Source organism: Phycodurus eques, chromosome 16, assembly GCF_024500275.1.
Source record: "Phycodurus eques isolate BA_2022a chromosome 16, UOR_Pequ_1.1, whole genome shotgun sequence".
In the NCBI taxonomy this organism is placed as follows: domain Eukaryota; kingdom Metazoa; phylum Chordata; class Actinopteri; order Syngnathiformes; family Syngnathidae; genus Phycodurus; species Phycodurus eques.
Genome location: NC_084540.1, coordinates 11,090,053 through 11,106,406, shown reverse-complemented (window position 1 = coordinate 11,106,406; position 16,354 = coordinate 11,090,053). Strand labels below are relative to the sequence as shown.

The window sequence follows — 16,354 nt, the reverse complement described above, 5'->3', positions numbered from 1 at the left end:
TGCAAATATTCTCTCATTAGGAAAGTTGAATAATGGTAAAAAAAAATAAAAATAAAAAAACACGTTTGGAACATTCCACAGGTGAACAGGTTAATTGGAAATGATTGGGTGTAAAAGGAGCGGCACGGTGCACGACTGGTTAGAGCGTCAGCCTCACAGTTCTGAGAACCCGGGTTCAATCCCCGGCCCCGCCTATGTGGAGTTTGCATGTTCTCCCTGTGCCTGCGTGGGTTTTCTCAGCACTGCAGTTTCCTCCCAAAAACATGCATTAATTGGAGACTCTAAATTGCCCATAGGTGTGACTGTGAGTGTAAATGGTTGTCCTGTTTAAAGATGTGCCAAGTGACTGTGAAGTAATCCTGTTAATCTTTTGACCTCATCCCTCAAAACTAATGGAGTTTGTCGACTCTGTCACGGATTACGCATGTGTAACACTTCTTCGCAGACCTGTTAGTGATTTGTTCACTTATTTTGTGAGCGGAAGCAAAACAGTTTTTTTTTTTTAGAGTGGATTGAATAATTTAGCCAGGTCTCACATTTGCGTTAACATTTTTTAAAATTTCGTTCTGTTTTTCATTTAATAGCTTAAGTAATTTAATAATTCAGTAATTTCAGTATTTTTTTACACTTTGATGTAGTAAATTGGATTTTCACTCAGTACTTTCTTCAAAACAGTTAAAATGATGTCTAAGGCTCCAAGGTAAGTAACACTATGGCACCACATTTTTGGTAAAAAATAATTAAGAAAAAAAAAAAAAGTAAAAACTTCTCACAAGTAAAAAATTGTGCATTCCTTTATGTGTGCATATTGAATTCTGAAACAAGACAACAAAAATAAGTTTCCAGTGTGCCAATTTATTGAGTTCCTTTCATTTGCTATACTATATTTGTAAGGAAAAACACATTTCATGGCAATTAATTGAAAAGCAACTGTGATTTAGTGCAGTTAACATTGTCTGTCTGTCTTTAGGATGACAACTTTAATTAACATGATCCACTTTGTTTGAATATCAGGTGGCCTGAGGTCCTTGTGAACACTAAGATTCATAAACCTACACAAAAGAAAGCAGGAAAGGTACGATTACCATTATTCTGCCTTGTTTTATTGCAGCCATCTGCAAGGTGTGGCCACATTTGTTCAATTGAAGTAGTCATTAATGGGTGAGCATAACTCAATTAAAAATATATATTTTTAGGTCATGTGGTTCGTAGGTAGGGCTTGTGGTCCAGACCCACATTGATTGCCTCTTAAGTAGGTGAGGGTGAGAAGAGTGATAGATTGTGTGTGTGTGTGTGTGTGTGTGTGTGCGTGTGTGTGTGCGTGTGTCTGTGTCTATGATCACTGAGTTAGTCAGATGGCACTTAAGTAAATTAAGAGATTTTGTTGGGATTTAATGGTTTGCAAAAGTGGTTATTGGATTGAACAAGTCAAAAGAGTCCAAATTGGTATGCGGGTGAATGCGATGTCTGACAATTCTACACACCCATCTTCAAAACAATAATCACGACAACAACAATGACGACAACAACAACAACAAATCAATTTCATTTTTCTATCTCTGCTCATATTATTACTAAGTCTCATCAGAATTGTAAATCAGTTGTTTCTCTGTGACTATAGCAATAAAACAAAGATTTGTATCGATCTGATGGACTATTATGTTCATCCATCCATCCATCCATTTTCTGAGCCGCTTCTCCTCACTAGGGTCGCGGAGCCTATCCCAGCTGTCATCGGGCAGGTACACCCTGAACTGGTTGCCAGCCAATCGCAGGGCACATACAAACAAACAAACATTCGCACTCACATTCACACCTACGGGCAAATTAGATTGTTGTCAATTAACCTACCATGCATGTTTTTGGGATGTGGGAGGAAACCGGAGTGCCCGGAGAAAAGCCACGTAGGCACAGGGAGAACATGGAAACTCCACACAGGCGGGGCCGGGGATTGAACCCCGGTCCTCAGAACTGTGAGGCAGACGCTCTAACCAGTTGTTCACCGTGCCGCCGATTATGTTCATCCATCCATCCATTTTCCGAGCCGCTTCTCCTCACTAGGGTCGCGGGCATGCTGGAGCCTATCCCAGCTATCATCGGGCAGGAGGCGGGGTACACCCTGAACTGGTTGCCAGCCAATCGCAGGGCACATACATTCAAACAACCATTTGCACTCACATTCACACCTACGGGCAATTTAAAGTCCCCAATTCATGCATGTTTTTGGGATGTGGGAAGAAACCGGAGTGCCCGGAGAAAACCCACGCAGGCACGGGGAGAACATGCAAACTCCACACAGGGGGGGCCAGGGATTGAACCCCGTCCTCAGAACTGTGAGCCAGACGCTCTATCCAGTTGTCCACCGTGGCGCCTATTATGTGCAGTAACTGTAAATTACAAACTTCCGTTGCAGACATTGGTTGAGTTTTGTGATCTAAAAGTCAAGTATCACTTATTTTATTAACCCTCCCCAAGGGCCTCCCTCACATATTTGTCACGACAGTTTTTATATTTGCTACTCACAAAACGTTAGAGATATTTGGCTTTTGGGTGAAATTTCAGGATGAAGCTAAAATGCTTTATAACTTTTACAGGTGAAGTTAATTTGACCTTGTCTAAATTTATGAATGTCTAGCTGTTCAACGTTTCAGTGCTTTTTGCACCAACTTGCTGTTCTCTCACAAAAAGCTAAATGGCAAAATTCACAACATGTTTGATCCATGAATTGACTCATACATTTCCTAGTTTGATTAGAATTGCAATCTCTCTGAAACAGCGATACAGAGAGGCTGAATGAGTCACAGAAAGGCATAGAAGTAAACGCCTTTGGAAATGTAATGGTTGATTCATGGATCAGCTCCTTGTTAGGGAACAGCAAGTTTCGCAACAAGTAGTGACTAACCCTAATTATCGCTGTTGCAATTTGCTGATTACAGTCTAAGCTCAGTGAGAACATCCTGTTTGAAGCCTCACAATGGCAAAGTGCTGTTGATCAAATGTTAGCTGTCGTCTTTGTCTCATGAAGTCAAAATGTGAACAGAGTGATGAAGAGGAGTGTTTGAAAACCAATTCTAATCGAACTAGGAAATGTATTGGTCGGTTCGAGGATTAAGCATGTTGTGAATGTTGCCATTCGCCTTCTTTTTATGGCGAATGTATCCATCCATCTATTTTCTGAGCCGCTTATCCTCACTAAGGTCGCGGGCGTGCTGGAGCCTATCCCAGCTGTCATCGGGCAGGAGGCGGGGTACACCCTGAACTGGTTGCCAGCCAATCGCAGGGCACATAGGAACAGACAACCATTCGCACTCACATGCACACCTACGGGCAATTTAGAGTCTTCAATCAACCTACCATGCATGTTTTTGGGATGTGGGAGGAAACCGGAGTGCCCGGAGAAAACCCACGCAGGCACGGGGAGAACATGCAAACTCCACAGTCGGGGCCGGGGATTGATCCCGGGTCCTCAGAACTGTGAGGCTGACCCTCTAACCAGTCGGCCACCGTGCCGCCTGGCGAATGTATATTCAACTAAATTTATTTCTTTTATGATAGTTATTTTTAAAAGTGTCTTTCCATTACAATTTCTTCAGAGCTCGGAATGTTTCAATGGGGTGGCTAGACATTTTGTGGCGTGGGCATGAAATGAAAGAAATATATATATTTGCATACTAAGTCATAAGTAGTATGTCAAACCAAGTTTTATTGAGATAAACGTGTAGCAAAGTATTGGCAGAGGTCCTTTTTCTGATGCAAACAGTCGAGAATCAAGAATTGAATTAGATTTTCGTTGTTGTTTTGCTTTCGCTGGACTTTATGTCCCTTTCCTTCATCAAAAAAGTGAACCAATAAAGTGTTTGAGGTCTGTATCGTTCTCTCTGTCTCTCTCAAAGGAGGCATCATCATTAACAGTGCCCGTATCTAGTAGAAGTAAACAGGCTGGCAGCAGTGCATCGAAAGCTACTTTAAATGGTCGAAGGAGTAACAGCGTCAGCAGCAGCGATGGAGACAGTAAGGCTGTTGCCACTTTGAAAAGAAGCAGCCACAAAGGTCGTGGGGGTCATTGGGCTTCCAGGCCGTCATCTCATCCAACCAGACCTGCTCTGCAGCTCTGTAGCAGCCGGAGCTTTTCATCCCTCCACACCTCCTCCCTCACTAATGCCCCGTTCATGAGGAACAGTCGCTCTCTCAACAGACTTGACCAGAGGACAACCGGAGACGGTAATGTAAATATATACATTATTATTGGTGATGGAGCCCAACAGAAATGACACAGGCAGTATTTCTTAAACAGAATCTGATGTGGATGCAAAGGCTCAGTTTAGGAAAAAGAAAGTCCTCGTTTCTGGAAAGCTGTCCTCTGAAGAGACAGTCAGGTTGGTTGTTTTCCGAGCAATGTGTCCATGTGATATACTGTAACTCTCATGATGCCAGTGATGTTCATTGTCTTTGTCTATTATTTTATTTTTTATTTTTCCACCCTGGAAGGAATAACAAAGAGCGGTATTGTGGCGATAATGATGAAAAGAAGGAAATAAGCAGCTCATCTGAAACGCTGGAATCTTCTTCTTCTGATCTTTCTAGCCGCGCATGTCTTCAACCTGGTGGGAAAGTCAAGAAAGAGGTAATCATCAGTTAGGTCAAATGTGAGAAAAATGAGAAAATTAACTAACATTTTTTAAGTTTGTTGTTTCCAAATGGTTTCCAAGTTAACAAATCTCATTGAATCCTTTTGTAAATCAGGAATGAACAAGTAAATGTTTAAAAAAGAAACAATGGCTGATGAGGAGAATCCAACATAATGGAAATGGTGTCGACATCTTCTCATTAACTAGAATGTGTGTAATGAGTATAGCTATATGTGTTTGTTTGTACAGAACAAAGAGGGAGGGTACTCTCCAGTGACTACTGGGACTGGACGCAATTTTATGCAAACAGTGTTGAAAAATATGAGGCCCACACCTGTTGCTGTAAGGTAAATCCAAAACATTTGGACCACTTAACTAACATGCTAGTTTCCTCCTTGTTTTCTGTTTAAAAACCCCGTTTTGCATATTTTCCCCACAGCAATCAATTAGAACTGAACGCTAGGGACGTTTCTGAAGTGGAGCATCAAGATAACCGCTTGCAAGAGAACACATGCTGTGACGGTGCAGAAGACTCAGAAAAACCAAAAGAAGTGATCGAACTGCAGCAAACGATGGAGGAAACTGCTGACAAAAGCTCTCTGTCATCTCCCAGCCTGTCGCCCACCTCCTCACCCTGCACTGACTATCCATCGCCTATTAGTCAAACACGGCAGCTGGAAGATGGCAAAGGTACTTATGTTTTTCTTGCTATCACCTCTTCCTAAGGAGGTTTTTGTCTCAAGAGTTATAGTCCCTTTAATCTCTTTAGCAAACTATATCAAAAATAATAATAATTCTATGTAAACTGGTTAGAGCGTCAGCCTCACAGTTCTGAGGACCCGGGTTCAATCCCCGGCCCCGCCTGTGTGGATTTTGTATTCTCCCTATGCCTGCGTGGGTTTTCTCCGGGCACTCCGGTTTCCTACCACATCCCAAAAACATGCATGAATTGGAGACTCTAAATTGCCCGTAGGTGTGAATGTGAGTGCAAGTGGTTGTTTTTTTGTATGTGCCCTGCAATTGGCTGGCAACCAGTTCAGGGTGTACCCCGCCTCCTGCCCGATGATAGCTGGGTTAGGCTCCAGCACGCCCGCGACCCTAGTGAGGAGAAGCGGCTCAGAAAATGGATGGATGGATGGATGGATAGTTTACTTTTGTACTTTAATGAAGTTCCTAGACTAAACAGAAAAATTAACTTTGAATAATCATCCCCAATGAATGCACAGTTCCATGCAGGTTAGGCTATTTTGTTATTATTCTGTATAATCTTCTGGAATGTGGATACTGTTCCACAAATGTGCGATTTATCTTATCACTTTTCTCATTTCTATTGTTTTGCATGATGTCTGCATAACCTGCAAGTGGAGGACTCTAATGCCTGGATGTTGTTCTTTGACTAGATCTAATTGTGTGTATTTGTGTGTGGCTTTCCATACAGAGGGCTCTACATATTCACCATCATGTGTGATGCCGTCATATGAACAAGAGCATCGCCCTTGTGAGGCCGAAAGAGAGCAACTTGTCAAAGAGGTGAGACAGATGTGCGTACGAGCGAATTTAATGAAACAAAAATACTCATTCGAATTAATTTGAGTGCTCCTTTCCATCAACAGCTGGAGCAAACGCAGAAGGAATTGTCTCTGCTTCAACAGTTAAGCAGCAACCTGCAAAATGAGCTACAGCAGGAGAGGGAGAGTCATTTAAGAGAAAAGGTTATTTAAATTAATGTATGCGATATGCATCCATCCATTTTCTGAGCCGCTTCTCCTCACTAGGGTCGCGGGCGCGCTGGAGCCTATCCCAGCTATCATCGGGCAGGAGGCGGGGTACACCCTGAACTGGTTGCCAGCCAATCCCACTCACATTCACACCTACGGGCAATTTACAGTTGTCAATTAACCTACCATGCATGTTTTTGGGATGTGGGAGGAAACCGGAGTGCCCGGAGAAAACCCACGCAGGCACGGGGAGAACATGCAAACTCCACACAGGCGGGGCCGGGGATTGAACCCTGGTCCTCAGAACTGTGAGGCAGTCGACCACGTGCCTATGTATGGGATATACAGTTTCTATTATATTTTGTATTTATCATGGTATCTGTGTGTAAAGCTCACGATTTAGAGTAAAAGATCTGCAAAAAGATGCACATGATCAAAGACGATTTCACAATTAATTTGTTGCAAAGCAGTTATCTACAGTACTGTCTGCTGTTGTCCATATAAATATTTTTTTTGCATTGTAGAATGAGCTTCTATTCAATTCTAACTCGTCATCAGAGCCAGCTTCGACACTGCAGCGACTACAGAAGATGAACCATGAACTCCGTGTTGAGTTGGAAGCACAAAAAACAATACAGGAGGAAGCCAGGGAAGCTGAACTACGTCAGAGAGTGGACCTCTTGGCTCAACAAGCACAGCTACTTGTGACAGGGGATGCAACAGCGCTTGCTCAGGCCCATCTAGAGCAAGAACGTAGATGTTTCCACGGGCAGCGGGTGGAGTGGGAACGTTCTGTCAGCTCCTTGAAGACCCAGCTGAGCTTCAGTGAGGAAAAGAGGAAAGAGTCAGAGCTGCGCATAACTCACCTGCAGGAGGAGTTGTACAGTCACCAGGCTGTCAGGAAGGAGGCTGAGGAGCTGAAGAAGAATCTCCAAGAGGCCACAACACAACTCCGCACCAATGAGGATGCACAAGCTCAAAAAGAATCGCTCCTGCAGAAGCATCTGATGCTTCTTCGAGCTAGCCAAGACCGAGAACGGAAGAGTTTGACAGCCAGCTTGGCGCGGGCTGAGCAACATTCGCAAGAACTTCAGGAGAGACTGGAAAGAACTGAGCAGCAAATTGAGAGCCAAGATAAGACACACATGAGGAGTACGGACATCGAAGACACCCAACAACAACTCCAAAAGGAGTTGGCTTCGTCAGTGGCTGCTGTGCAAAAGTATCGAGATGAAAAAGAGCAAATTGAGCGACAATGTCAAGAGCTGCAGTATCACTTGTCAGAGGCTCATGAAGAGGTGAGCATGCTGCAGAGTAGCCTGACAACACAAGAGACACACTACCAAGACCTTAAACATTCATATGAGAGCATCTCAGAGAAACTGCTGGAGGCTTTGGAGAAGGCGCAGCAAAGGGAAGCTGAAACTCAGGAAATGCGTGACAGTTTTGAGAGGCACCTTGACACCAAGGAGCAAGAGCTGAATGAGGTTTTGCTGAAGATGGAGGTCTTAGGTAATAGTCTGGAGGAGACGGAAGCACACCTCAATGAGATGCTCAAAGTTTGTACGTGTGCCTCTTCTCACGAGGAGGACGAGTCTTTGGAGGCAGTGCTGCACACTGAGGTGATAGTGGAGCCCCAATTCCCAAGTGACAGCAGGTCAGAGGAAAGAGACGTGTTTTCTAGCAGCCCGAATGATCTGAACACCCATCATCGCGCAAGAGTCCGGTCCCACTCACTGGGCCCATCGCACCAGTACGTCATCACTTCAGGAGATGACCCGGAACGGTTTACAACGGTGATCCAGTTACTTGAAACAAAGCTTTTCGTAACAGAGGAGAAACTAAGGGAAATCACCGAACGTTTGGAGGAACACCAGGACCACAAGACCTGCCAGGACCCCCATCTTGACTCCCAGCTCACCCAAAGCCGAGGCTCAGCCCAGCATCTCGCGCTGCCACTTCACAGCCGGACCAGGCAAAGCCAGCGCTTTGCTCAGGAGACGGAGAACATTTGCAGGCTTTTGGCCGCTCGCTTTCAGCTTGCACTAAACATCATACAAAGCTGTCGAGAAAAACTTCAAACCAGCACCACAATTGAGTTGACTGACTTTGAGAGGAAACTATCAGCTGTTGAGACATGTCTTCAGCAAGGACAGCATGATGCAGAAAAACAACAACATGCATCTTTTAATGCCTACGAAGTGGAGGACAAAATCCCCAGTGATGTATTGGCCGAAGCTGAGAGCAGCATTAATGCAAATGGGGAACTCACCAACACAGTACATTCAGAGGACATCATAAGTGTTGGGCAGTGCTTGATGAGAGAATTAGTGTTAGTTGAAAAAATGCTGGCAGCCCTAAAGAGTTCAAATGAGCAACTCAAGTTTTTAGTGCCAAGAAAAGATGGTATGAGTGTGGCACAAAGGTACAAACTCATCATCTCCCAAATTCTGACCTTAAATAAGACTAATTTAGAGGGACGAGAAGAAAGCAAAGACCACAAAATCATCATTAGAGCCTGTATTGAAGCAGAGTTCATTTATACTGCCTTTAAAATCCAGCAGCAATATCAGAATGAGTCCCAAGGGTACAAAAGCGAAGGTCCTGCAGACACCAGCCCTCCAGATTTCTCTTCCTATGAAGGGCAGGAGAATAAAGAGGATGTGGTTTTAGAGTTAACAGCAGCTCTTCAATCTGAGGACATGCCACCTTGGTTCGAGCGACTTATAACTAGGCTACAAAGAAGAGCTAAAGTTTTGGGCCAACTCAGTCAGGAGGTCACTTGTACGGTGGACAACTGTGAAACAGCCCCTGGAGTGGACCTGAACTGGATGCAGGAGCAAGCAAAGCTGCTTTATTTGACAGACAGGCTGTACTTAGATTTGGAGCAGGAGCAGCAGCGATGCGTAGTGTTGCAGGACAAACTGCAGGCTTTGTGCAAACAGCAGGTTGCCTCATTAACGGATGAGCGGGAGGCTTTTAATCACACCTTATGTGAACTCCAGAAGGACAACAGAGCATTGAAAGAGGAACTGGAGCATGCTGAGGACAAGATAATATCCATGGAGACCGGAAACCAGAGACTCCAGGAAAACAAACAGAGAATTGAGGATTACCATAGGGAAAGAATGCAAAAACTGGAAGCCGAGTATCAAATGAAGATAAAGGAACAGAGGCAGATCCACGAAGAGGAGATGAAACATTTGCATGAACACCACATGAGATATTTTGTTTCAAAAGAAAAACACACTGCAGACTGCAAAGACACGCCTTCATTGCATAAAGGCAGCTCATCCCCAACAGAGCAGCAAGAAGCTTGCCTTGACTTTGAAAATCATCAGGTAACACTCCTCGACTCTTAAACAGATCATCATGCTTACAATTGAAATGGTTGATCCTGATGACAAAATGGTGAGGTACTGGGGCCTGGAAGCGGTGCCTAATATTTTGCCTCCCTCATTTACAGTATATACTGTACTGTAGCATAGGTAGTTGGACTGAATTCTCAATATAATACATTCTTGTACTGGCAAGGCAAGTTTATTTGTAGAGCAAAATTTGTACACAAAGCAATTCAAAGTGCTTTATTACTTCATAAATTTACACGAAGGCAAATAAACTCATTCCATAAAAGCATACAAATAATAATTAATTAATTAAAGTAAAAGTGAGGAGTGCAGATAAAATACTTTCAGGTGTCGTATGCACAGCCAAAAAGAACTGTTTTTAACCTGGATTTGAAGCTTGGCAGAGTCCGTCTCACATCTTCTATAAGACTCTTCCTGATGTTAGCACCAACAAAACTAAAGCACCGCCTCACTGGGTTTGGTGCTGACTCTGCACCAGCAGGACACCAATCGCTGAGGTTCTCAGAGCCAGAGAAGGTTCATATTACTCTCACATGTCAGGTGATAAACCTTGGCACCAGACCATAAAGAGACTTGTACATAAGCAGAGTACAAGCTCTGAGTGACAGGAACCAATCACAAAGATGTGCACTAGTTCAGCACAATTCCATTATGAGTGTACAGTTATGAAATAAGGAATTATTTTTTAATCCTAAAACACTTTTTCTTCAGATATCTTTAATGTGTATTTGGAGTTTACTGTATGTTACCCGTTATTCCAGATATGGCCCGAAGCCCACTTTAGTAATTTTCCTCGTAAAATTTGTTCATTAAAATGTATTTATTATTTTTCATTGATCTCTTTACATGATTGGTGAATTAATTTAATGTAAATAAAGAGCAAATTATTCATTAATTAATTATAATTACATTGGTAATTTATTTATAAGTATTATAACACAATTGAAAATGAGAATTGTTATTTTATCATAATTAAGTCATCTCTTTGACAAATGACCTGGCCCATCTGTGGCCCTTGAGCAAAGAAGTTTTCCCACCTCTGCTGCTCTATTTTTACACATACATCACACGGACAAAAACATTAGTTCACATGTTTTAATTCATTATTATACATTTGTATTCATTCTTCATATTAATTAATAAAACAATCAATCAGGGGCCAACCCCATCAAACCACATGGAACACCATATTTTATTTTGTTCCAGTAACTGTAAATTCTTGTCATACATTTGTCCCTCTTGTGTACCCTTTACTTTTCTTCATATGTCCTATTCTTCTCAGGTCTTCTGTGGTGAGCATTTCACTGGCATGGAGGAAATGCACAGGAAGTTGATAGCAGAGCTGCAGCAGCAACATGAGAAACAAGTGGAAGAACTTCTACAGGAAAAGGAGCAGCTGATACAGGAAGAGACAACTACCGCAATAGCATGTAAGGGATTAATGACATTCAATTGAAATTAGTGAATTTGATATATCTATCTATCTGTCTATCTGTCTATCTGTCTATCTCTCCACCCACCCAACCATCGATCCATCCATGCATCTAATTAATATAATCCATCTACTGTATCTTCGTAAGCAGCAATTCACAAGTGTTATATACTGTACTATTGTCTTCCAGATATTGCTGCAATGAGGAGAGTCCATAAAGTTGACCCGGAGAGCGGTCGACAGCCTCAACATGCGTATGAGAGTGATGATATCACACAGATGCACAATGAATATCAGTGAGTGTCTGCTCAGGTCATCAGACACTTGAAGAATATCTGAGAAACAGCTGTAGTAGTACACATTGTGAATGATCTGGGTTTGACTCAGCTTTGTTAACTATAGATAAACTGTTGGAATTATAAAAACAACAACATTTTCTTGTTCTTGAAAAAGAACAAGAAATTGTAAACATTATTTGTGTCTGTCATATTTTTTCACTGCAGAAAGGCGATGGTGTTATTGAATAAGGAGCTGGAGATGTTGTCACTTCAGCACACTCAAAAATGCCTCGAGAACTCTCAGCTGAGAGGCGAGCTACAATTTGAGAGAAATTTCTTCAGGAAGCAGAGAGAAAGCCCAGAGATTAAACCAAAGCAGGTCTGTACTAACAAATGTGAGATTTAGTATTTTGTAGTACAATGGTGCCTTGAAGCTGGGATAGGCTCCAGCAGCTCGAGATAAGCGGTAAAGAAAATGGATGCATGGATGGATGTTGCCTTGAGGCACGAGTGATCCGATTTACGAGATATGAGCCATCATTCGGCCGATTTAGGATATGCTAAAAATGCCCTAAAATGTTAACATTTAAGAAGTATTCTATAGTATACAGTTGATTTTATTATCAAAGCAAAGTGAATACATGTCATCGTGTGATACAGGTTCTAAAGTACTGTAAATGTGTATTCTCTACGTGAGCCTAGTTGTCCTGACAGAGAGCCAAATTAAATGAGTCACCTTCCTTTCTCCATGAATGGAAAACCTTTTGATGTATTTCTATTTGTTCCATTTGACTGTTTTTGACATGTTACAATTTATTTTACTGTATCTCTGTGTCACAGTCAAGTTTGCAGGCGAGGGAGACTGAGATACACCTCCTAAGACAAGAACTATTTTCTGTCAGGGAAGAGTTGAAGATTGCCCGAACGGTATGGTTGTCTTGCAATCCATGGAGAAAAAAAGAATAATTTTCAGAGAGAAATGACATTACGTTGACGATGACAATACATTGTTATGTTCTTGACAGATGTAAGACTTTTAACTGTTTCATAAATTGTAACAAAACACTTTACACCCTTGAATAATTTGATTAAATGTACATTAAATGTACACCCAGAACAAGATGAAGGACTTTTATGAAAACAACCATGCTGATTCCAATCAAGATGTCAAGGCAATAAGTGAAGATGTTCGGTTTGCCAACCTGTCTTCCAGTAGAGCTGGACAAAAGCCTGGTAAGAGAATGTTAAGGTGTATGGCCAACCACCGATACTTTTATTGATACAGTACACACAATATTTCATTGTCTTATTTTCATAGATGTCAATGCTGCGAACAAAAACAACGCTGCGTTCGTGAAGAAAACTGACAAACCTTCTCTCCTGCGTCGGCTTAGAGCAGCAAGGTCAAAGGTAAAATCTGATGCTACAGTACATGCTGTAGCTACAATAAAATTACAGAGTAGGAAAACTAGTTACAAATTACAATACTTCAGTCCCTCTTTTATTCTTTTTTTCTTTATTCATGAAAATATTTTTATTGGGTTTTGGGTTTGCCTTGCAGAGTTTGAAAGAGGGCCTTTCTGGACAAGAAAGGATGAAGCTGTTTGATTCATTTTGATCATCCAGGGATGATTTCAATGCAAAAATGTTGCACATGCATCCTATACAGTGCAGCAATGACCTGCTTTGCTTCCCATTTGAATATGCATTGTCTCTGTGTTTTACAGCACTGAAAGAAAAAAAAAAAATGTGATTAACATATTTTACCACTAGATGTAGCATGATGCAAAATATTGTGACCTAACTGGACACCCACTTGTAATACAGAATTGATACCACAACAGGTCACTATCACCCATACATAAATCAGATGTACTGCAATTGGCCTCAGATAACCCTGAATTGCACTGGATGCAATTTTGGGCTGGTCTTCCACTGAAATAGTACCAATAGTTTTAACATATAAAAGAGTATGGGATGGTGCGATTCATCGTCCACATCATTCATTGTTAATATAACAATTTTCATATAGAGCACTGCTTCTAACAGCTTCAGTTTAAAGAGATTCAATACAAGAGATGTATAGAAAAGTTGCCTTCACAAAGTATTAAGCCTTATTTTCAATATTATAATGAGCGCTTTAGCTGCAGGTTTTCATAGTGTAAAGATTTGAGATAATGTATGGAATCACAGATTTATAATAATTAACAATTACAATTAATGCGAATGTAATAAATCACTGTGCCCTTGCGAAGGTCCTGTTCTTGAATGTTGCTCACTTCCATGGAATCACATTTCTCAAGAGGAACATCACACCTCATTAAACCCTGCGCTCCTTTCCTGTGACTCCAATGTGAGGAGTTCCAATCATGTGAGGCAACGTTTCCAAAAGAGCAACACAGGTTCTTAATGCTATCCATCACGGATAATTCTACAGGGTGAACTTTTCTTGCTTAAAATAACATTCACACAACCATTATATACAACCCCAATTCCAATGAAGTTGGGATGTTGTATTAAACATAAATGAAAACATAAAACAATGATTTGCAAACCATGTTCATCCTATATTTAATTGAATATACTACAAATACATTTAATGTTCAAACTGATGAACTTTATTGTTTTTAGCAAATAATCATTAACTTGGAATTTTATGGCTGCAACACGTTCCAAAACAGCTGGGACAGGTGGCAAAAAAGACTGAGAAAGTTGAGGAATGTTCATCAAACACATGTTTGGAACATCCCACAGGTGAAGAGGCTAATTGGGAACAGGTGGGTGCCATGATTGGGTATAAAAGGAGCTTCCCTGAATTGCTCAGTCATTCACAAGCAAAGATGGGGCGAGGTTCACCTCTTTGTGAACAAGTGCGTGAGAAAACAGTTTAAGGACAATGTGCCTCAAGGTACAATTGCAAGGAATTTAGGGATTTCATCATCTACGGTCCATAATATCATCAAAAGGTTCAGAGAATCTGGAGAAATCGGTGCATTTAAGCGGCAAGACCAAAAACCAACATTGAATGCACGTGACCTTCGATCCCTCAGGTGGCACTGCATCAAAAACTGACATCAATGTGTAAAGGATATCACCACATGGGATCAGGAACACTTCAGAAAACCAATGTCAATAAATACAGTTCGGCGCTACATCCGTAAGTGCCACTTGAAACTCTACTATGCAAAGCAAAAACCATTTGTCAACAACACCCAGAAATGCCGCCGGCTTCTCTGGGCCCAAGCTCTTCTAAGATGTACCGATGAAAAGTGGAAAAGTGTTCTGTGGTCCGACGAGTCCATATTTCAAATTGGCATGGGTAACTTACACATCTGTGAAGGCACCATTAATGCTGAAAGGTTCATACAGGTTTTGGAGAAACATATGCTGCCATCCAAGCAACTTCTTTTTCATGGACGCCCCTGCTTATTTCAGCAAGACAATGCCAAACCACATTCTGCATGTGTTACAACAGCATGGCTTCGTGGCAAAAGAGTGCGGACACAAGACTGGCCTGCCTGCAGTCCAGACCTGTCTCCCATTGAAAATGTGTGGCGCATTCTGAAGCGTAAAATACGACAACGGAGACCCCGGACTTGAACAGCTGAAGCTGTACATCAAGCAAGAATGGGAAAGAAATCCACCTACAAAGCTTCAACAATTAGTGTCCTCAGTTCCCAAACATTTATTGAATGTTGTTAAAAGAAAAGGTGATGTAACACAGTGGTAAACATGACCCTGTCCCATCTTTTTTGGAACGTGTTGCAGCCATAAAATTCTAAGTTAATAATTATTTGCTAAAAACAATCAAGTTTATCAGTTTGAACATTAAATATCTTGTCTTTGTAGTGTGTTCAATTAAATATAGGTTGAACATGATTTGCAAATCATTGTATTCTGTTTTTATTTATGTTTAACATTTCATTGGAATTGGGGTTATACATTCACATAATTTAGAATACACACTTATGCTGGATTTCAAATAGCTGGGTGTAGGACGAAATATGTAAACAAAAATAAAAAACCATGTTGGATATCTTGGTAACGTGACTTAAGCAGACATGGCGGAGGACAGTGAAATGTTAAATAAAGAGCAGGAGGAGGCATCTCAACCTACACAAAATGAGGAAGATGAACTTGCTTTTGTGTTTTTGTCTTAGATAGTATGTCTCCAATTTTGGAGGAAATCTGAAATTCCCTAAAAATTAATAAGCTTCGCTAAAAATGTGCAACTTTTTTTTTTAACATGGATATCTCTGAATTAACATCACCTTGCAGTCTTTTGCTACTTGTGTCATTTCCAAATAAAAGATGCAAATTACTCAAATAAAATTCACTACATACAGTATCATGTGTATGGCACTTGCTTATGTACAGTAGCCGTGCTATACAAAATGTTTGCCTTTTATATATTTATATACACACACACACACACACACACACACACACACACACACACACACATACACACATGCACCATTAGTTAGCACTGGCTCTCCTGGCCGTACAATAGTTGTCCCTAACAATAAATCATTTAAATACAGTTCTCCTGACATTTATACTACAATGTAAAAGTAATGAATACAAATGTCATGTCTATTCCTAATGGGGAAAGTGGCACCCAACTCAAAGCTGTTTTTCTGCATTCCCAATGTGTGTGCGTGACGTCATGTTCTTCGTGCGTGTGAGCGCCCGTGGGATTCCTTCTGAGCTGTGCTGGCCCACAAAAGCTCCCGGGCCTCATGACTGATCATTGGCTGATACAGAATCACCAGCACACAGGTGCACCTGCACAGGCTACAAAAATAAATGTCCTATTTAGTCATGCAAAGATCAATGACTGCAACCAGCAAAAAACCAACAACAACACACTCCAGTTGCGTGGCCACTAAAAGGACGACAACTCACAATGCGTTTACTGACATGTGAT

The 16,354-nt window shown here is 41.4% G+C and overlaps 1 protein-coding gene and 1 long non-coding RNA gene across 3 annotated transcripts; one reads left to right on the top strand and one right to left on the bottom strand.

Moving 5' to 3' along the window:
- Positions 1-474: 474 nt before the first annotated feature.
- Positions 475-15,770, top strand: LOC133415317 (myosin-2-like). Of its 2 annotated transcripts, XM_061701283.1 has the most exons (17): positions 475-700; positions 1,015-1,075; positions 3,894-4,221; positions 4,295-4,376; positions 4,489-4,624; positions 4,878-4,975; positions 5,068-5,318; positions 6,067-6,158; positions 6,242-6,340; positions 6,871-9,687; positions 10,997-11,144; positions 11,337-11,442; positions 11,650-11,803; positions 12,265-12,351; positions 12,540-12,657; positions 12,743-12,834; positions 12,986-15,770. In XM_061701283.1, exons 1-17 carry the CDS (start codon positions 681-683, stop codon positions 13,040-13,042), a joined length of 4,746 nt encoding a protein of 1,581 aa, XP_061557267.1. In that variant the 5' UTR covers positions 475-680; the 3' UTR covers positions 13,043-15,770. The 2 variants fall into 2 exon arrangements, with proteins under 2 accessions (XP_061557267.1, XP_061557268.1); XM_061701284.1 differs by lacking the exons at positions 475-700; positions 1,015-1,075; positions 3,894-4,221; positions 4,295-4,376; positions 4,489-4,624 and having other exon boundaries at positions 4,913-4,970.
- On the bottom strand, positions 3,684-10,176 carry LOC133415318 (uncharacterized). Its single transcript, XR_009770112.1, has 2 exons — positions 10,078-10,176; positions 3,684-4,601 (listed from the first exon to the last, which is right to left on the bottom strand). It is a non-coding gene; the product is annotated as an uncharacterized LOC133415318 (long non-coding RNA).
- Positions 15,771-16,354: the final 584 nt, after the last annotated feature.